The 22,610-nt window shown below is 39.4% G+C and overlaps 1 protein-coding gene and 1 long non-coding RNA gene across 5 annotated transcripts; both read left to right on the top strand.

The window, feature by feature from the left end:
- Nucleotides 1-504: 504 nt before the first annotated feature.
- On the top strand, nt 505-16,845 carry LOC143855034 (uncharacterized). 2 transcript variants are annotated; one of them, XM_077365196.1, is made up of 8 exons: nt 505-1,049; nt 3,532-3,637; nt 3,751-3,840; nt 3,923-3,967; nt 15,991-16,119; nt 16,203-16,280; nt 16,382-16,606; nt 16,701-16,845. In XM_077365196.1, exons 1-8 carry the CDS (start codon nt 664-666, stop codon nt 16,722-16,724), a joined length of 1,083 nt encoding a protein of 360 aa, XP_077221311.1. In that variant the 5' UTR covers nt 505-663; the 3' UTR covers nt 16,725-16,845. The 2 variants fall into 2 exon arrangements, with proteins under 2 accessions (XP_077221311.1, XP_077221312.1); XM_077365197.1 differs by having other exon boundaries at nt 509-1,049; nt 3,559-3,637.
- A 99-nt stretch (nt 16,846-16,944) lies between these two features.
- LOC143855035 (uncharacterized) lies at nt 16,945-18,400 on the top strand. Of its 3 annotated transcripts, XR_013237655.1 has the most exons (5): nt 16,945-16,958; nt 17,053-17,104; nt 17,221-17,308; nt 18,021-18,055; nt 18,172-18,400. It is a non-coding gene; the product is annotated as an uncharacterized LOC143855035 (long non-coding RNA). The 3 variants fall into 3 exon arrangements; XR_013237654.1 differs by lacking the exon at nt 16,945-16,958 and having other exon boundaries at nt 16,968-17,104; XR_013237656.1 differs by lacking the exon at nt 16,945-16,958 and having other exon boundaries at nt 16,970-17,123.
- Nucleotides 18,401-22,610: the final 4,210 nt, after the last annotated feature.

Raw genomic sequence — 22,610 nt, forward strand, 5'->3', positions numbered from 1 at the left:
AAATCAGCTCCATAGGATCATCCTAACCCATCCATTTGTGGAGGTCAAAATGGACAGACCACAAATCTGCCCATTTTTGCCCTCCATTTTTGGAGGGGTTAGGATGATTCAATGGAGCTGATTTTTGGTACACACCCTATCTATGATAGGCCCTTGCAAATGAATGGTTTGGATCCTCACAGAAATTGTGGGACCCATGTGATTGGTGCACTCAAGCGCACCCATTCCTTATTAGAGCTTGAGCGCACGAACATATTCCTCTTATATCAATATATTAGAAAATAATTCACCATTTTATTCAAGAAATATTTAAGAAAGTCCTAGTACACCTTTAAGAGTCTGGTCAAGTTTCGGGTTTTAGGTTTTTTTTCTTTAAATATTATCAGACCCAAGATCGAGTCGGGTTTTTTAACCTAAAACCGTACGCTACCCAAGGCCCATGTTTTCTAGACCCGACCCGGGTTATTTGCGGGTCTGTGTCTTCGGGTGAAACCAAACCCGACCCAAGTTGCAGCCCTAATTCAGACTCTCTGCGAGGGAACTATACGGACTTCCACCAAGAAAGGAGTCGGGCCTCATTTGTTTTCAGAAAGAGTCTGTAGAGGAAGGCTCCCTCCCACTAACTTGCTATTGAAACTCTCCCCACTCACTTTTGCTACTCCCATGGAGAGAGGTAGTGACCCTTCATATATTCTTGTGTACGAAGACGACTACGTAGAAGAAGAGGAATACGAGGAGGAAGAGGAAGAGGAAGAGGAGGAGGAAGAGGAAGAGGAAGAGGAAGAGGAGGAGGAGGAGGAGGAGGAGGAGGAGGTTGAACGGAATCCTCCCGTTCTAGGAGAAGAAAGGGAAGAGGCGTCTTCTGGTGTGATTTTACCTAATGCAGAAGAAGCAGAGGGCAGAGGAGATGAAGAGAGTGGCGATTCCATAGCGGGTTCTTCTTCGCAGAAGAGAATGGCAATCGCTACTGTTGATGGGAAGGACTCTGATATTGCCTCTTGCCCTATTTGCATGGTGCCCTGGTCCTCCCAAGGTCCTCATCGTATCTGGTGCGTTCTACAAAAAATAGGTTTAGTTTTCCCCTTATGGTTAGGATTTTTTCTTCATTTCTCAAATCATTCAATGGAAGACACAGATAGTCTCTGGGGTTGTAAATTTGGATTCTGCTCAGCTCGAATTTAACCCCCGAATTTTTATACTTGTAACGAATGTGCGCTCTATGTTTACGCCCTATCTTGTTCATCAATGAGATTATAAAAGAGCCCAAACAGTTTAGACTTTGGGGTCGAAACATCCACATGAATGAACTAGCTTTTGCAGGATAACAAGCCATCCCTTGTGGTTGGCAGACTAAATCTAGCAACCCTTTATGAATAACTTCCATATTCACCTCCCTAGTGTGGTTCAAAAGGAATATGCAAAAAGGGTATTTAAACTTTATTTTCAATGTTTAAAATCCTTGACTGATGCATAGCCAGACACTTTAATTGCCTTTGAAGCCACAAAAGGGGAGGAAGCTCGAAAATTACTTCTAATATGAGATCATGCTTTTAAATTTGTTGGAAGGCACCAACTATTAGATACAAAGGGAGAAGGGGGCCTCAATCTACATGGCTTAACAATCTAGAGGACCTGTCACCTATATAGATTTCTAATGCTAAGGTTAGATTGCTCGTTTTTTAGGTATATTATGGAATGCTCTCTCAGAGCTGTTATTGGATCGAGTCACACGGTCCAACTATCAAGATGACTAGGTTATGCCTCCCTTAGGTTTTTACTTCAGTTGGGTTGTTCAATTTCTTGGTATTCGAAAAAACTAGTCGAAAGCTGATATTAGATCACCGTCCGATATGGCTATATTTGAAGTTGCAACAAAGGGGATCGCTAATGTGTTTACAGAAACCAAATTTTAAGCAAGTCATAGTGGAACTCTACTGGGGGATGATTGTGTGGATCTATTTTGGTTGTCAAGCTAAATCTTATTAAGGATAATATAAGAGAATGGAAACAGGAATGCTTTAGTGCAAGAAGAAGGGGTTGATCCATATCAACTTCACTTGGTTCTGCCGCCTCCCTTTTTATTAACAATACCAGGTCGGGTTCTTCTCCTACCAATATCACATGTTAAGGAAAAGAAAAATAAAAAATTTTGGAAGGGAGTTTTGATATTGATAAAAAAGAGAGGAACATTTAGATCTTTCAACATGAGTTAGAATCAAAGGAAAGAGCTTTAAAGAAGAGGTCAAGAAGGTGCATAGAGTTAAATGGTTCATGGAAAGAGAAGAAGAAAACTTCTTTCTTTCACAACATTGTAATTGTGAGGTGGCTTAATCATATTCATGTAATCATTGTCATTGATATCAAGCAAAGTGTGGAGATAATTGTCAAACCATTACCTATATTTATAGAAACCTACACTTGATGGAGGATTGATGCAAATGGAAGCTAGATGGGATTTGGTTTGGCAATCTTAACCAAATCTCTTTCAACAAAAAGATAGCCTTAACAAAAATATGGAAGTTTGAGGAAGAAGAAATAAAAGAAGCATTATTTGTGCCTCCATGGATGTAACATTTCATTATGTATTCCAAAAGGCAAATGAGGTTGAAAATGTATTAATTGAGGAATGTGTTGGTCATGATCGCTCGGTAGTGGGTATTCAGTTGCCTTTTTAGTTCGGTTCAATATTTCTAATGTTGTTTTGCTTTGGTTTTGATTGTATTATGACCATCTCGCTCATCCTAGTAAGCTTTAGTTCTTTTAAATTTTTTTATTGTTGTTAAAAAAATTAATATTTGAAACAAGTGGTGAATTGATAGGACAGTGGGTTAAGGATGACTTTTAGTCAAAGGAATATTTGAAAAAACAATTTCTTAAAATGCAATACTTGGGTTGCTCGTTTTGAAAGTGAGTTGATGTGGTCAAAGAATTACCAAATAGATGAGTTTTTTGGTTGGCAAGCCAATGACGACGCTCTATGGTAGCCAGACAATTACTCATGTTTCCAGGAATCCAATATTCCATGAGAACTAAGCACATCAATGTAGATCGTCATTATACACTGTGAGATCTATAGATCAGTTGGCAGATGTGGTTGCGAAGGTGCTTCGTTGTAGTCAATTTGGTGATATTTGTTCCTAGGTAGGCATGTATGATATCTATGCACCAGCTTGAGGGGGAGTGTTAAGAGATATGGTAGTTCAAATATTCTTATATTGGTTTTATATATGTTCATGTTTAGTTAGGAATTTTGATCGGGCCCATTATAGTGACAAGTATACACCGCGCCTCCCCCCCCCACTCCCACCACCACCAACAACCAATACTTTCCTCTATCCCTCTTTTCCTTATTTCCTTCTTCCCTCATCTTCTCTTCCCTCTTCCTCAATCTCCTTGAATTGAATAGTCTTCTCCAAGTAATTTCTTATTTCCTTTTACTTCTATGAAACTAATATTTTTTTTCCTCAATCATTTCACCATTTTGAAGATTCTCTTTCGTAATATTTATTTTCAGAGGCTACATTCTGACAGGCTGAATTTCATATTTGAGGATTGCAGTTCTCTTCTTTGTGGACACTTATATGGTAGGTATTGCATAGAGAGATGGATTCGACGATGCAGAAACAACATTAGGAAGGTATTTGTTTTCTTGTCTTATTATCATCACATGGTTGATTATTTCTTCTTTTTATAGGGAAAGATATCTACTTCTATTTCTTCCTTATTTAATTTTATTTTTCTCTTTTGCAGTGTCCTCAATGCAATAAGAAGTGTAAGTTGACGGATATTATAGATATTTATGCACCACAAGTAGTTGTGGTAGACGATGATCTGCATAAGGTTTTTTTTTTTCTTGTTTCACTCAATGACTTTACAAAGTTATGATTTCCATTTTGATTGAATGAGTTTGGCTTGCCTGCAGGAAGTTATTTCTCTTCGGGCTGAAAATGAATTTATTAAGATGGAGGTATGGTTATTTAGTAGCAAGGAACATTGGTTTCGTTTTCCCTTTTTAATTGGTCGGTTGCTAATTATGGGTTTCTTAGTGAATTTTATGTGACCTATGAGCAAAGTGCATGTCATTTTTGTCAATCAAATTTCAGAACAAGCCAACCAGAGATTTTCTTCTATCCTTTTGTTTCTGTGAGAGATATGGAAGAAATATATTAGTAGAAATAATGTATTCCATAGGCTGAAAAAATAAAAATAAAACAGAAAAAGAACTTGGAGAATGTATAGTTGATGAAGCTTTATTTCTTCATGAGAATAGCTCTTTGGTAGTTTTATTATGTCTGGTACTAACATGGATTGAAAATTCAAACTTGGATATTCAACTTGATATTTTAAACCTGGCTTTGGTCTTGGATTGGTCTGTGGACATGTATTGAACTAATTAAACCTCCCCACTGTTTCCATAACTGATTTCTCATTCAAGGACTTGATTAGTTGCTAACCATACATGTGGCACACATGTTCACTAATCATGTTATCTTCTGGGCAAACCCATTTACATAGTGGGTTTAATTTGTGTCAAACAAAGATCATGGGTGCAACATCAATGCTTATTGATACTTGTTGGAAGAAGTGGTGTAATTTACATACTCGATTATGGCTATTATTGATATTTCACATGTAAGCCTAATGACACACTTACACACTTACACACACACACACACACACATATATACACACATACATACATACATATATATGGGATTTGCTAGCCAATTTCGCAGAAAGCCATTTCGTGTGTGGCTTTTGTATGTGAAAACAGCCACGTCAGATGAATTAAATGCATAAGACAAAATCTGCCCAAAAGGTAACATGTGCGGCTGTGCTTTTATGCAAAAGCCAGCCGCGAAATGGCTTTCTGCGAAATTGCCTAGCAAGTCCCTATATATATATATATATTACATCTTATGAGAGGGAGACACTTTTCTCTGTTCTCTCTTCTCCTATATTTCTCATCTTCTCCTTTCTCTCTCCCTAGAAAATCGAATATTTCGAACATGGTATCCTGTAGGTTCTGATTCCTAGGGTGCTGAATAGGTGAAGCAAAAAAAATTAAAAATAAAAAATAAAAAACCCAAGTTTTTTGGGTTTTCTGTTTGGAGCCGGCACCCACCCCTCCCTTGGTTGCCACCACCCCACCCCTTTGTTTGCCGTCCCTCCCACTCGTCTGTTTTCTGCTGCCCGCCCTCCCCCCGCTCGAAAACCCCTTTGGGTTTTCTCTTGTTGCCCCTCCCCCCCCCCCCGCCCCCAACCCACACGCACACGCACACACGAAACCTAGTTGTGGGTTTTCCCCTTGCCGTTGCCTCCCCATTTTGGGGTTTTCTGATTGTGGCACCCCCTCTCTTATGCTTGGATTTTGCTGCCAACCAAACCCTTTTTTGGGGCTTTGATTGCCGCCCTCTACCTCCCTTGGCAGGTTTCTTCTTTTGTTTCTGTGCTACTATCCGCCCACCATTCGAGGTGTGTGATTGTTCTCTATCCGATTTTTGTTCTTCGTTGATGGTTGTGTGTCGATTGATCTCTGGTGTTGTGTACTACGCTACTGGTGGCTTGGTAGTTTGTCTCTACCTCCTTCGGTATGTGGTTTTATCAGTTGTATGTTGTGGTAGACATTGTGGTCTATTTTTCTATGTTGGTGATTGATTATGCATTTTGTTGTGGTTATGGCTCTCTCCTCCGGTCCGTCTACTATGGATATCCCAAATATCCAAATGACTTCTATTAAACTCGATGCATCGAACTATTCTCCATGGCGTATGGCTGTTGAAACCTTGCTACCCGTGGGAAGGTTGAATTTATCAAGAGAGACCCATCACCCACTGATGACAAGCCTTGTGCCAAGTGAAGACAAGAAGATGCAGTTTTATGTACTCTACTGTGGAATAGTATGTAGCCGAAAGTGGCTGGTCCGATGATGTATCTCAAGCCCCCCAAGGACATCTGGCCACGGGTTGAAACCCTTTACTCTGGACTTAACAATATGACCCGTATCTGTCATGTCTATTCCGAGTTGCTGCACTTGAAGCGTGGTGATAGGTCTGTCTCAGATTTCTACTCCCAGTTTGTGGCACAGTGCGAGCAGCTCGACATGTATTTGCCATTTACCACGAATCCTACAGTCCTAGCCAAGCCTTAGGGGAACTTGAGGGTTTTTCACTTTCTTGATGCCTTAAGGCTTGATTTTTTGCCAATTTGAGAGCAAATTATTGGTTTAAGGTTTCTTATGCCCCTCGATGAAGTTTTCTCTCGTGTGCAGCGCCTATGCGGGTTGAGGGCCCTACTGACTCTACTCTTGAGCGTTCTGCTCTTGCTGCATAGTTTGGGGGAGATTGAACTAGTCCGCGGCCATGGAGGTGGTTGATTTGGTCGTGACAGAGGTTGTCGCGGTCATGGAGGTGGTCGTGACTCAGGGGAGGCCGTGGTTCTGGAGGTCGTGGATCCTATTTTTGCGTACATTGTGGTATGGAGGGTCACTCTATCGACTTTTGTTACGATTTGCACCCAGAGTTGAGGCTGTCCCAGTATGCCAACCATGCTTCTGTTCCTATGGCTTAGAGATCCACTCCGTCCTCCTCTGCACAGACCGAGCCTAATGATTCCTTGATCATCTCATGAGATGAGGATGAGGCCTTGCGCTCCAAGGATGAATGCAAGCAACCCACTGCCACTCTCGCTCCGCAAGGTAGCACTCCATCATGTTTCCTTACTAGTTCTGGGTCTTGGCCCATTGACTCTGAGCCTCCAACCACATGATTGATAAATCAGACTTGCTTTCTTCCTTCTTCCTTCTTCCTTCATTCCAGTCCTCATCATCAGGTCATATGGTCACCTCGGCTGATGGGACTACATCTCCGGTTACTGGAATTTGTGTATGTTCTCCTCACCCATTCTTTCTTTATCTTCTGTACTTTGCGTTCCTCAGTTTCCATTTAATTTGCTTTCTGTCAGCTAGCTTACTAAACATCTTCGTTGTTCTGTGGCCTTTTCCCCTCCATATTGCGTGTTTCAGGATCTGCAGAGTGGGAGGAGGATTGGTTTGGGTCGTGAGCTCGATGGCCTGTATTATCTTGATCGTGGTAGCAGTGGTGCGGCATTGTGGAGTTCATCTGACAGCTTTCAGTGGCATTGTCGTCTGGGCTTCCACCATCTGTTCACTCGTGCCCTCTCAATTCTTCGTCTCTCTCTCAATTCTCCGTCTCTCTTACTTCTCTACCCCTAACCCACTGCTTACCACCACTTGGTTAACTAATATTCCATGAAAAAAATTCATGGTTGCCAAACATGGCCATAGTGTCATTACATTTTTCCGCACCGCCTTGAATGGCATATATTCAATCCAACTACACCCTTATAAATTCCTTTGAACTTGTTATTTATCTCAGTTTCCTTTCGCTAACTTATGGTCCAACAAATTTCTTATTCCTTTTAACTCACCTCCTTGAAATTGTTTTTTTTTGGTGTAATTACATTTTCATGCACTGACTTGAATGGTTTGTATCCAATCCAACTACACTCGTATAAATTCCCTTCAGATTTTTTTTTTTTGCAATTTTCATCCATGGGTCGTTAGCTATTGTGACAACTATAACTCTTTTTTTTTTTTTTTAAATTGACAAATTTCATTAATATTCAGATAGCATTCGGGACCAGGAGTCCCAGCCTGCAATACAAGATATTAACATGTTTTGGCATGGGCATACCCAAGACCAATTCAAAGATAACCAAAAAGATGAAGTACAAAAATTCCTTCCAACTATTCCATAGCATACTCCTATACAAATCCCCTGATGCTCTTTTGCAAAATGTCAGCTGCATCTTGTTAAAGCTGCAAGTATTAGTTCACCTAGCAAGAGCCTCTAAGACTATAGACAGACTACTTCATCGGACAAAACAAAACTGCTTTCTGAGTTCTAAACCTTTTAATTCAGATGTGGACCTCCAAGGAGATATAGCAAAACTAAATAAATCCAGACAAGAAGCCCAGGCGAAAGAATGAATCTCTCAAGCCAAGCCTAATGGAATTTCTGGATTAAACGAGTATTTCAGATTGCTATTTTAAAAGATAGATGTCTTACGATCCGACCAAAATGACCGAGAGCAACCTATCACCACCAGGTCTCGACCAAGGACGGGGCCAAAACTAAACGAACAACACCATGCAAAAAACCAAGAATTCTGATTTCTTCTATTCTCTTTTTTCCTATTTCCTTTTTCTTTTTTCGTTACAGTACTTATCTATTCCTTTTCTACTATTTTCTTCTCCTTTTTCCTTTTATCCTTCTCACTTTCTTATCTTTTTCCTTTTTTTTTGGGGGCCGGGAGGCCTTTCATCTAGGGCTACTGCCCTCAGCCCCCTTCTTTCACCATCTTTCTCCAAACACGCCTCCGTTCGCTCTTTCAGGTTTCTAATTGCCATAGATCGAAACAGGTCCTTAGTAGCTTCAAGATCATCATCGAAGCCAATGCCAAAGACATCCCCTACTGCCAAAAGTTCATCCATTTCCTCACTCTCCTCCGACTCCATTGGTTCTACCAATTTTGAACCTTCCTCCTCCAATCCCATTCGGGCTCGAACCTCCAAACTAACCTCCCGGTCAAGGGAATCCCTTGACTCCTGGGTCTCAACGACCAAGTTCACCTTCAACGTTTCTAACCTCTCAATCTCCCCAGCCTTAGCTTCCTCCCAACGCTGTCGACGTGGCTCTACGTTCTTTCTCAAGAGCTTCCTGAAAAAAAGAAAGTTTATGTATTCTAACAAAAGCTACCTTAGGGTGAGTTGTCCCCGCAACTTTAAACAGTCAGTCCTTGTTGGCCAAAGCGTCCCTCTTGAATTTTCCCACTTCCTTCTCTCAATATCCATGGCAATTTCGTTAGGTGTAGGGCACTCCTCCTTTGCCAGTTCTTCATCATATTGTAAATCTTTAAGGAACTGAAGGTCGCCTACCTCAAAAGAGGCCGCCTTTCTTTTCCCAAAGGAAGGACTGGTATTAGACATGATAGGGGTCTTCAGGGAGAAAGGTTTGTCGAAATCCTTCAAGAGAGAACTGAACTTGGATACTAAGCACCTCGAACTGGATCTTTCTTTCCTTCGGAAGCCTAAGAGGTCTCGTTTAAAGAAAGAGAGGCCACCTTTCATAGCCAATAAATGTTTTTCGAAACGCTCCTCCCCCTGCCGACCTACTTTTTTATTTTGATTTGGTATGCCTTTTCTATTGACATGAAATCCTTTGAAGTGACTGGATTTATCAGGTATGACTCTTGAGCTTCCCTTTTTCTTCTTATCTCTGAAAAAACAATTTTTAATTACTACCACCTTTGCTACTGACGAAGGTTGTAAAGAGAGACAATAAGAGATATCCTTTCTAAAACCTTTTCCAGGATTAGTACAACCCTTTCCCAAAACTTACAGATTTTCCTTTCAATGATGGAATCAAACTTTTGGGTGAAGTTGTCAATTTTTCCTTTCCGGACGTAAAGGATAATTCAAAATCTGCTACAGTACTATCCAACGGCTCTACAATCTTAGATATGATTGAAGTACCCCCAGGGGCTGACGGGGGGCCCACCACTGGTTGGACACCGCCCGGCAAGGGAACAATACCGGCTTCAGGACCAGGGACAGGAGATGAGGAATCCTCCCCTACCAGAGGGCTCTTAAAGGACATTAATGACTCATCCACCATCTTAATTCCAATTGGATAGATAATAGAATCTACCATAAGATTTATAAATGGTGGTAGGCAATGCCACAAAGACGTTAGTACCTTAGCAGAGGCAAATTCCAGACAGTGATCATGACTTCCATACAACTAGGTCTCAAAAACATGTCCAAAGTGCTGACCCAAAACCTCCACCGTGGAGAGAGACCAAGCATGAATAGGAATATTAGAGAATCTTAGTCTCACCGTTCTAGCTCCCAAGCTAACAACAGGAGACCACGGGTGAAGGGATTGAAGATAACCCCCCAAGGCTTCAAAACCCCACCACAGAATAGATGTAGCCTGATCCTTGGACTCAAAGCAAAAAAGCATCATGGAAGGGGAGATACAAAAAGGCTTGCTAAGCTGCGGGAGGGCCCATTTTTATCCTCGCCCAAGACCAAACTTCTTCCAGCAACGATCTATTCCTCAGATTGCCTATCAAGCAGCTTTCCAGGGTCTTCCTCGTATCATTAACCACATCTATTGGGACGGTGAGCGAAGGGATTTTTTCATCCACTCTTAGAATATGGTTCTCCTTCGTGGTCGTCTTTGGGACCCAGATTTTAGCTCTCTCCCTTATCGCTGATCTTTGGTTCTAAACATTTCCTGCTAATGCTTCGTGATCCAAAGTTATAGTAGTTGCATTTCAAGCATTTCCAGTCGCTTACACTTTGTTTTGGGTCAGACCTCCTGCCTTTCTCAATACCGTTTCTGAAATCTAACCTCCTAGTCATCGTGCCCAAGTCCTCCTGGCTCCCTAGAGATCGAGAAAAGGGTCTGGGGGAGAGCCATGCAGGCTATCTATTCACCCCTTGACTAATGAAGATCAGAGATCTCTGGCAACAACTTTTAAAGATACTAAGTGTATAGAAAGCTTCCTAAGCTGAATATCCACAATCCATAAGATCTAAATAGGACGGGGTTACCCATTCAAGGCTGCAACCACAAATACACTGGTCTGTGAAATATATATATATATATAGGGAAAGGTGTGCGTACTCGGTCGAGTAGATAAGCTTATCTACTCGGTCGGGTTAAAAACAGTGGGGGCCCACATTTTTGGGGTGATCCAAACCATTCATTTGAAAGGCCCTTACCTAGATATGGTGTCCACCAAAAATCAGCCCCATAGGATCATCCTAACCAATCCAACAGTGGAGGGAAAAATGGGCAGATTTGTGGACAAGCTGTGTTTGTCCATTTTTTCCCATTTTTCCCTCCACTGTTGCATGGGTTAGGATGATCCTATGGGGCTGATTTTTGGTGGACACCTTATCTAGGTAAGGGCCTTTCAAATGAATGGTTTGGATCACCCCAAAAATGTGGGCCCCCACTGTTTTTAACCCGACCGAGTAGATAAGCTTATCTACTCGACCGAGTACGCACACATTTCCCATATATATATATATATATATATATATGAGAAAACAGTTTCTACACATAAGTGTAGATAAGTTATCTACACACTAGCTTAAAATACAGTGGAGGCCCACATTGTTTGGGTGATCCAAACCATTCATTTGATTAGCCCTCACATAGATAGGGTGTCCACAAAAAATCAGCTCCATAGGATCATCTTAACCCTTGGAACCGTGGAGGCAAAAAATGGACAGATTTGTGAAGGTTTATACACGTCCATTTTATCTCCACCAATCGTAGGGTTGGGATGATACTATGGAGCTGATTTTTTGTGGACACCCTATTTATGTGAGGGCCAATCAAATGAATGGTTTGGATCACCCAAACAATATGCCCTCTACTATATTTTAAGCTAGTGTGTAGATAACTTATCTACACTTTTGTGTAGAAACCGCTCTCTCTCTCTCTCTCTCTCTATATATATATATATATATATATATATATGAGGGAAGGGTTCCTGCGCTTATCTGCGCTCGAGTTCAGAGACAGGGGTGGGCCACATATATATATATTTTTTGGGGGAGGGTGGGCGGGGAGGCAAAGCATTCATTCGATGGGCCCTTTCATGGATAGGGTGTCCACCAAAAATCAGCTCTATTGGATCACCATAGGGTGTCCATTTGTGGGGCAAAAAATGGGCAGATTTGTGGACAAACAGTATCTGTCCATTTTTGGCCCCACAAATGGACACCCTAAGATGGCCCAATGGAGATGATTTTTGGTACCCTCATCCATGATGGGGCCTGTCAAATGAATGCGTAGGATCACCCCCCCAATGTAGCCCCACCCCCCTTTCCAGCACTCGACGCAGGAACCCTTCTCTCTCTCTCTCTCTCTCTCTCTCTCTATATATATATATATATATATATATATATATATATATATATATATATATATATATATATATATATATATATATATATATATAGGGAATTGCGTCCATCGCAAAAGGGTTTTTGCAGCTGGTCCGTCACACATCAGACCAGCCACCTCGTTAATGAAGACAGCAGCTGTTGTCTCCATTCACGAGGTGGCTGGTCTGACGTGCAACAGACCAGCCGCAAAAAGCCTTTTGCGATGGAGCTTAGCAAATCCCATATATATATATATATATATATATAATATACTAAGCCTGTAGGATTCCAAAATGTCATTTGCTTTTTCCAAGAAAATTTTTTTGGAAAAGTTTTTCCTTCAATGAAATTGCTTGCAGCTTTGGGTTTTGTGGCTAAACAAATTTGAATTTCGCATTCAAAATAGAAATTGCCGCCCATCAGTACACTATGATTATCACTCTCTCCCGTAGAGAAGAAGAGCATGGCATGGTATGGTATCTCTCTAGGATTTAGATTTTATTTCCCTACTATTGTGATAACCACAATTTAGATTTAGTTCGGATTTTCCTCCTATGATTCATTCTCTCCTTTAGTTTCATTTGTCCAATAAATACCACGCACATTTCTTTACAAAATTTTATTTCTATCCTTTACAAATCAAAAAAATGCAAATCTCAATCTCTCCCTCTTGCCCGCTTCTTTCCTAAAAATCTGTTTCTATCTTTCCAAAAGATTTTCTTCCTATTTCATCATAACTCTCTCCCGCAGAGAAGAAGAGCATGTCATGGTATGGTATCTCTCTAGGATTTAGATTTTATTTCCCTACTATTGTGATAACCACAATTTAGATTTAGTTCGGATTTTCCTCCTATGATTCATTCTCTCCTTTAGTTTCATTTGTCCAATAAATACATATCCCACGAGTTAATCTCTCTCTCTCTCTCTCTCTCTCTCTCTCTCTCTCTCTCTCTCAATTCGGCTTTGCAAAATCCCCAGTATTTAATGTTTATCCTTCGCGTGAGAGATTCCATATTAATTAGGTTCTGGGATGATACAAAAATCCTTGCATATAGCACCGGGCATCATTTTACACCTCATCACAGCTTGGTGGGACCACTATTTTAAACCTAATGTTTTGATGGGGTGTGGCCCCACCATCTCGACCCAAACCATGCATAATAAGGTTGGCTCTGTCATATTATAGGACTTTTTTCCACTAAAACTATTTTTGAAAAATGATTTTTTTCATTTTCTACAGAAAATTATAAAGTTGCAAGACATTTGAATTTTTATAGAGTTTTTTTCACCTCATCCATAGCATGGGTGGGCCCCCAATTACACCTCATTTTATGAGGCACATAATTTTACACACCATAACCATGCATAGGGGACCGGACGACCCACCATTTACACCTCATTTTATGGGATGGGGCTCACCATTTTACGACTCATATTTTGATGAGTGGGTCCCTTCAATCTCCACCCAAACCCATGCATTAAGGTGGGGCTCAACATTTCACAATTCATGTTTTGATTGGGGCCTTCCATTTTGCAACTCATCGTTTGATGGGTGGAGTCCACCGTTCTACACCCATGCATAGCATGGGCAAAAATGCTAGTATATATATATATATATATATAGAGAGAGAGAGAGAGAGAGAGAGAGAGAGAACATTTCCTACACACTTGTGTAGGTAAGTTACCTACACACTACCTTAAAATACAGTGGGGGCCCACATTGTTTGGGTGATCCAAACAATTCATTTGAATGGTCCTCTCATAGATAGGGTGTCCACAAAAAAATCAGATCCATAGGATCATCCCAACCCTACGATTTGTGGAGGTAAAATGGATGTGTATAAACCTTCACAAATTAGTCCATTTTTTGCCTCCAAAGTTTGAATGGTTAGGATGATCCTATGGATCTGATTTTTTGTGGACACCCTATCTATGTGAGGACCATTCAAATGAATTGTTTGGATCACCCAAACAATGTGGGCCCCCACTGTATTTTAAGGTAGTGTGTAGGTAACTTACCTACACAAGTGTGTAGGTAAGTTACCTACACACTACCTTAAAATACAGTGGGGGCCCACATTGTTTGGGTGATCCAAACAATTCATTTGAATGGTCCTCACATAGATAAAGTGTCCACAAAAAAATCAGATCCATAGGATCATCCCAACCCTACGATTTGTGGAGGTAATATATATATATATTGGGAAAACGGTTTGTGACCTCGAGCTCATATAGCTTATATGAGCTCTAGTGCCACAAACACATGGGTCCTACATTTTTTAGGGTGATCCAAAGCATTCATTTGGAAAGCCCTCCCATAGATAGGGTGTGTACCAAAACTCAGATCCATAGGATCATCCTAACCCATCCAAAAGTGGAGGGAAAAATGGGCAGACATTGTTTGTCCACAAATCTCGAGCCCCACCCTTGTTTTACGCTAACGTTAGCAGGAACCCTTTCCTCATATATATATATATATATATATATATATATATATATATATATATATATATGCAGCGAGATTAGATGTCTTTCGGTTTAATTTTGATGGCTTTGACTTGCATCATGAAATTTTTCTAAATGATTCATTTAGCCGACCCCAACTAGTTTGGGACAAAGGCTTTGTTGAGTTTTGTTGAGTTGAGTTTTGTCTTGCATCTGTGCTTCACTGTGGTCATATATTGTGGACAGTTATATGAGTTTTCTATATGCTTTAAGCTTGAAGGGATTCGAGCTGCTTAAATTCACATGATATCAGTGCCACCTGGAGCTAGGGGTGCAACTCGGGTCGGGTTGGGTCGGGTTGAGGCCAACCCGAACCCAACCCGAGGGACAATGTGTTCAACCCTAACCCGACCCAACCCCAGTCTCAACCCGAAGAAACTCGACCCAAACCACAAAAAATTCTCTCAACCCGACCCGAACCCGACCCAATTTGCAGGATAAAGACAATTCAAAGAAGCAAAAAAACACAAAGAAAAAGAAAAAAAAAGAAACCTAGTCTGCTTATTCAACTTGCCATTGCTTCCTCAAGCTGTGCTCAACCACCCAAAGCCGGTAATACCTTTGCTAATTTGAGAAACATCAGCCAAAACCACCATTTTTTCCGGCCGTCAGCAACTTCTTCAACGGCGAAGTAATCTTTTTCTCGTTTTCTACCGGAGTAAAAGAGGTGATTTTTTTGTCTTAGTGTGGCATTGGGAGAAGAGAATAGAGGGAAACAGACAAAAGAATAAACAAAGAGTGATGATAATTCGAGGGGGAAAGAGAGACGTAATAGTTGTTGAAACTTTAAAAAATAACTTGAAAAATAAAAAAGACAGTGCATATTTATTTACGCCATTTTGAACTTATCTTGCGTTGGGTTTCGGGTTGGGTCGGGTTGCTAGATGCCTAGCCGAGCCCAACCCAATTCTGTTTCGGGTTTGTTTTTTCTAACCCTAACCTGACCCGAGGATAGGTTTGCTCAACCCAACCTGAGCTAAAATCGGGTCGAACCTGTCGGGTTTGGGTTGAGCCTGACCCAAGTTGCACCCCTACCGGGAGCACAAATCCAATTCGGAATTTATTGTTGCATTTCAAATTTGGAATTTAGTACCACAGGCATGACTGAAATGGGTGAAGTACTCGTGTTACGTGGATTCTTCTTCTGAATGGGTGAAATACTCGTGTTGGACACTGTTCAGATTTCGGCACTGACATGGATTCTTCTAAATGGGTAAAGTACTCGTGTTAGAAGATTAATGCCATCTTTGTTGGATGGACAACAGTGATACCAATTGCATTCTTGCAACTAACTGCAGCGCCCAAGTTTATAAACTAGAGATACTACAGTCTTGCAACTTTTTTTTTTTTCTTATTGGAATAAAATGTAGAAGCACTGATAATTGAATTGATCAACTGATAGTCTTAATTGAATGATTTACTTCTAGAGTTTAGAGCCTTCTTTCTTGGCATATTTTCTTTAAGTAAGGTTTAACCGTCTTAAATGTATTGAGCAGTATGCCAGGAAGATGGCCTTGATAGAAGAGCAATTGTCACAGATGGAAGAGAAGTGGGAAGCAAACTGCTCACATATAGAACTACAGATGGCGGACTTGAGGACTTCCGTGGGTAACATTAGCCACCAGGTAATATTTTAATTATGTTCAATATGATTAAGTTATAAATCTGTAATTTCATATGTTGATTAATGTATCTAATTATATGTTAGGTTCTCCACGATGCTACTCCATCACAACCAGATGCACCGTCCCCCTCTGCAAGTCATGCAGTTTGGCCCCCTACTGAGGTATAAATGTTATTTATGTTTCCATCTAAAATAATGTCATTACTTGACTCATATGATTAATTGTGTAAATTAAAATTTTCATTTTTTATAATGTTGCTAAGGTTGTTTTGATGAGTATCACACGACCTGGTGTTGAAGTCGCACGGGCCCTTCTTCTGGACCAAGATCCGACGGCAGAAATTGATGGGAAACCATTGGGAGAGGGATTCTCTAAAGTTTACATTAAGGTTCCATTGGTTCCAGATGAACCTCTAATAAGACCATACGGAAGGTTAAAAACTATAAGAGATGTCGTTGGAGCTAACGTCGCTTGGGTTTCTTTCTTTGTAAGTAAATGATTCATTTATGTATTGGTGCTGAGTCTTTTATTGACATGGTTACTAATTTGTTTTTTTTTTTTTTGGTTTATTTTGTTTGCAGGTTAAAAAATTTCTGAGTAATTGAGTCACAATTCTCTGTTATTTTATTTCATTTTAAAAGTTGGTGTAATGACTATGACGGTTGTTGTAATAGGACATAATTATGTAATAATACTTATGATGAATGAAATACTTGTTTTGAGAAATTGTGTTATTGATGAAATGATTGTTGATGAATGAAATGAACCTCTTTCTTTCTCTTACTGTAAAAAATCGTTGGACCAATATAGTCCCCGCCAAATGCTCCAAATGTTCAAAAGTTAAGTAATATCAAACATTTTTTCCTTCTTCTCTCAGGCTTTGTGCAATTTGTTGATTTGTTCTAATTTTTATGATTCTTGAATCTTTTGCAGGTGAAGTTTGTCTCAGTAAAAGATACGGGCTACTACGAAGGCCATTCAACCGGTGAGCCTACCTTACTAAAGTAATTTTCGCTTCTAATGTAGCTTGAATGAAAGATGATTTGCCTTTCTCCTTTCTATACTAATCAGTGCAATGGTCTCCATCTCTGCAATTGCAAGGTTTGTATTGTTGAAAGAAGCCAGAGGGTCTTACAGCATCCGAGATTTGACCATTCTTAAATCGATCCCTCTCCGCAGGCCGAAGAAGGTAATTTCTCTAATTATCCGTTACTTAGATCAAATCTTCCTACATACTCATTTAGCTAACCCTAAGAATTGTTCTTTCTAGTTTTGGCTTGTACCATGCATTATGTTACACATTTTGAAGAATTACCTTTGATATCCATGTGTATGTGATAGTCTCTTTGATCAAACCATCCCGAGCTCGAAAGGAGAGGATATCTTTACAAGGATTGTCTGTTGAGAAATAGGAGGTGCTACATAACCCAAGCAACATTAGCTCTAAAAACAATTTTGCAGCTCTTTTTAAGGAGAGAAGTGCCACCTCATATGAATTAAATGAATAAGACAAATTAAGCTATGAGGTGGCCCTTCTCTGTTGAGAAAGAGGTGCCACGAAATGGCTTGCTGCAAAATTGCCTAGACAGTCACTAATTTGAAAAGAAACAAATGATGGTTGTGGGAAATAGACAATTTTTAGTCTTTCCAAGGAAGTACAATTTCCTAGACAGTCTCTTACTAATTTGAAAAGATGTCCTAATGGTCATAATATACAATGTTGAATTCTCTTAAATTTCCATGATTGGGAACTTTCATCCTGTAGGTAGATAAACAAATACTTTCTTCCTATGAGATTTCAACGTTGATGACTTCTCTACACATGAGTTTGTGTTTCCTTAGTTTATTCCTTTGGCTTCCTCAGCTTTAGTAAGTGGTGATGTCCTTTATTTATAGTGCAGATCCAAAGGATATTCCAAATGGATTTAGTAAACAGGTAAGTTGTCCCGTCGAATGTATGTATTTTTGAAGTCCTAGGAATTCGGAACTCTGCTCTGGTTGCTCATATTGACTTGAAGTCTGAAATTTTGGGTGAATGGCTGCAAATTATAGGTTGGAGAGAACGACTGGCTATGCGACACATGAAATCTCTATTCTCAAATGAATCCTGAAATTTTTGGCGAATGGCGGCAATTTTTGGGTGACTTGTAGCTGTATATTGTATGGGGTACAGGTATTTGGCACTTGTAATTTTTTTGTATATTTAGTACAGGTTTACAGATATTTTGTACCCAAATTTTGGGATTTTCCAGCATTTTAAATATATATATTTTTTTAAAAATTACTTACTAAAGGTGGATTTTCTTCCGCACATAATCCGCTGATCAATGTTTATCGGCCGATTAGTGAACTTTTACTTACTGCCCTGGCCGCTAGTAAAATCCCATTTTCAAGTAGTGACAGGCCTAGTCCTGCTGGTCCAGCCGGTAAGCAAAAAGAAAAAAGAAAAAGAAACTGAGAGGAAGCAGAGAAAGAAGAAAAGAGCGAGGAGTCACGAGCAAAGGTTTGTGGGATCTATCGGACAGAGGGTGGAGGCGAAGTCGTCGCTAGATATGAGATAGGATGCCAGATCGTTTTTATAGGGTTTGTGCTTATTGGAGAGAAATGAAGGACAAGGATTGAGGTAGAGGCGTAGGAGCTCCACACTTGTAGTTGAAGCGAGATGGCATTAGAACCTTTGTAGAGGTTGCCATGGCCGGAGAAAGCTCTATGCCTGATATGATTTCGGGTAAGTTTTTCTTCTTCTTCTATCTTCGATCTTTTTTCTTCTCTAATCGTCTAGTATAATTTACCCCATTCTTATTTTTTCTATAGTTTTTCCTACTTTTTCTTTTTCATTTCTATTTCATCTTCTTTTTCTTTTATCTTCGTTCTCTAATCGTCTACTATAGTTTGCCCCTTTCTTATTTTTTCTATATTTTTACGTACTTTTTTTTTCCATTTCTTCTTCATGTTCTTTCTATGTTCTTCATCTTCCTCTAATGGACTGCTATATCCTCCCCTCCCCCTCCTTTTTTTCCATATTTCTAATTAGGTGAAGTTATCACTATTATAGCAAGTTTGCATGATTTGATCTTAGCCGTTCATGTGAAGGGGTCATGCATAAAAAAATATAGCAGCTAGACAATCCTAATCGTATGATTAGAGACCTTTGAGAACTACAAATGGGATGTCAAAAGAGTTAGACTGATGATCTGAATTCGGTGGTTGCGTGCCTAGGATTGCTCACATTTTTCAATTGCTCCCCATTTTTACGGCCAATAAATAAGCTCAAGTTTGAGGCTTGAAGGAAATGATATCGGCACTTCGTTCTTCTGATATTCATTTAAACATCCCTCTGGTTGGCTGTTTAGAGTTCTTTGGGAACAGTACAACCCTTCATCAGCTAATTAGGAAAGAATGCTTGTTGTCTTTATGTTGTCTCCAATTATCATTTGATGTTGGAATCACGGCTGTTTCTGAGTTTGGGATTGCAATTCAGTCTATATGAAGCTTTGCTTTTGACTGATGAATTTCTATCACAACCCTTAAGCTTATATGTTGCATGATGTGCCTTGATGTGTAAATAGGTGTGTAATTGTTGCAGGACAATGCTTGCAAATAATTGTACTGCATAGGGATTTTACCTGCGTCATACCTTTCTGTGTTCATTACTTAGCTTGGTTATGGGACATTTTCTAAGTTTAAATTTGTAAGGACAGCCCCATTTTTTCCCATTTTAGGTATAAGCTGCCTTTCCTACTTTCATATTTTTCAGTTTTGAAGCATACTTTTTTAACAGCGATGGGTGTCTTACTAGTAAATGATTAAATAACTCCAACTCTAACTGCTTAAGCTTTTGGAGTAATTGGTTGTTTCATACTCATGTGTGAGGGTGTGGGCCCGCATCATGGGTTGGAAGCCGTAACATTATCAAAATCAAAACAAACAGGACCTCAGTATGGACTTCGGAGTCCTAAACTGAGGGACCCATAGAAAACCCTAGACCGAAGGGCACCACATTGGATCCAAGTGCATATACAAGGGCACTAAAAATTACAAATAAAAAAGAATGATAGATGATGTTGGATTGTGTGGATTTAATACGGTGTCCTTGCGGTTGCATTTTCATATGTAATAAAAGAAAGAGTTTAAAATATTTCTCGAACCTCCATGAAAATTAATTAGTTCATTGCCTATTGTGATTTAGAATTCCATGAGGATTTGAATAGCTTTTCTATGTATAATTTTAGAGCAAATCAAACTTGTGAAGAAAGAAACGCTGAGCTGAGTGACATAGGATCAGAGAAGTCAAAATCCTAAAATCTCTCATTCAAAACATAAAACATAACTGTTAAAAAATTGTGTTTATGTTATCCGGAAATGTTGTTAGGATAATAATTTTTGAAGTAATTAAGTCCGATTAAAGAGTGAGTTATCTTTTTTCTTTTTTTTTAATCTCGGAGATATAAGTGTAAAGCATCATGATTACTATTTATAAATGGGATTTTTGCCAAGTGGTCCCTGGTTTATAGATTGGGCACTCCCCCCTCCCCACAAAAAGGGCATGCTCTCATACTACTGAGGTGAGACTTAAGATTTCATGATTTTTTTATGGTTACTAATAAAATAAAAAAGATTTTGACTAAATCTTGGATTTTAATACAATCCGTCCCAATGAGTGTTTACATAGTAACAAGTGATATATATGGGGAGAGATAAGAATACAATATCCTAATTTAACTTGATTGCCTAATCCATTTAGGTTGCATCATCCAACCAACTTGCTTATTCTACCACCAAGACAATCCAACAGTGAATCTCAACCCAATCCAAATGTGAGATTTTACACATTCTAAGAGTTACCAAACATGTCCTTTAAAAGAATAATTTTTTTAAACATTCTTATCAAGGGCTAGTATCATTTAAAACATTCTCATTAAGGACTGAGATCATTCAATGAGGTGAGACCAAGATGAAATTGTGATGTACCATAAGATTTAGAGACCTAATCATTATATATATATATATATATATATATATATATGAGAATAGAGTTCCTAAGGTGTCACCTTGTTTGGATATATAGCTTATATGAGGTGGCGCTTAAAAACATAAGGGGCCCACTTTGTTTGGATGATCCTAAGCATTCATTTGATAGGCCCTCACATAGATAGGGTGTGCCTAAAAAATCAACTTCATAGGATCATCCTAACCCTTCCATTTGTGGAGGTTGAAATGAATGGGTATAAACCTCCATAAATCTGCCCATTTTTAACCTCCATAAATGGAAGGGTTAGGATGATCCTATGGACCTGATTTTTTATAGGCACCATATCCATCTAAGGGCCTTTCAAATGAGTGGTTTGGATCGCCCCAAAAATGTGGGCCCCTTATGTTTTGTGAGCGCCACCTCATATAAGCTATGTGAGGTGACACCTTAGGAACTCTATTCTCTCTCTCTCTCTCTCTCTCTCTCTCTCTCTATATATATATATATATATATATATATATATATATATATATATATATATATATATATATAGCGTCTCCATGCCATTTACTGATCATTTTACTTTCCCTTTAGAAGATTGACGGTTTTAAGGGTGTGTTTAGACCTGACAAATGGGCGGGCCGGGTCAAAATGACCCGGAAAAATTTACAGGTCACTAAGCTTGGACCCGCACCCGGCCTGTACGGGGCGGGTCACCCGTGTTTTTAGTAAATTTTTGCTGTTATTTTTATTTTTTATAGGTATTTGCTAGCCACCTTCTCCAAAGGCTACTTCTCACCCATCCTTTGCAACTGATGTGTTGAGAGATTTGTCTTACTAGACGTGGTGAAAACTGCAAGGAAATACTTCTCTGAAAAGGTGGCTAGCAATAATAAGTACCGAAAAAGCTAGCAATAATAATCATAATGTACTAAAGCTTTAGAGGAAAATTACGGAAAAAGTACTATAAAGTAGAAAAATTACGAAAAAGTACTGAAAAGGGTTCCTTTATATGACAATTACATAAAAAATTGCAAAGAAGAGGTATAGAAATATGACAATTACCTAAAATCTACTTTTTTTGTTTCACTTCTATGGGCACCCGCGGGTCAACTTAGAAACGGGTCACAAAACGTTGACCCGGACCCGGAAATTACGGGCTGGCCAGGTCTACTCGTGGGTCCGGGTCAATTCTTGCCAGGTCTAGGTGTGTTTGGATTGTTAGAAACATGGGAGGGAATCAGGATCTCATTCCAATTCCACACAAATCTAACCTTTAGTTCAAAAAAAAAAAAAAAAAAAAAATCAAGCAGGCCGAATTGACACTGGGTGAAATTAGAGGGGAAAATGCCAGAACCTTTTCCCACCCCAATAGGTGGTATTTTGATTTGATTCATCAAGTAATTTTTATTAAATTTTTTAAATTGAAATTTTTATTTAAATACTTCCCGGGATTTGAAATATGACCTGGATTTCCATTCCTGATCGTGGCAATTCACATGCAACTTAAAGGATATAC

The sequence above is a fragment of the Tasmannia lanceolata genome, unplaced genomic scaffold (assembly GCF_043159265.1).
Source record: "Tasmannia lanceolata isolate RefF3 unplaced genomic scaffold, GAP_Taslan_0.1 ptg000020l, whole genome shotgun sequence".
Taxonomy (NCBI): domain Eukaryota; kingdom Viridiplantae; phylum Streptophyta; class Magnoliopsida; order Canellales; family Winteraceae; genus Tasmannia; species Tasmannia lanceolata.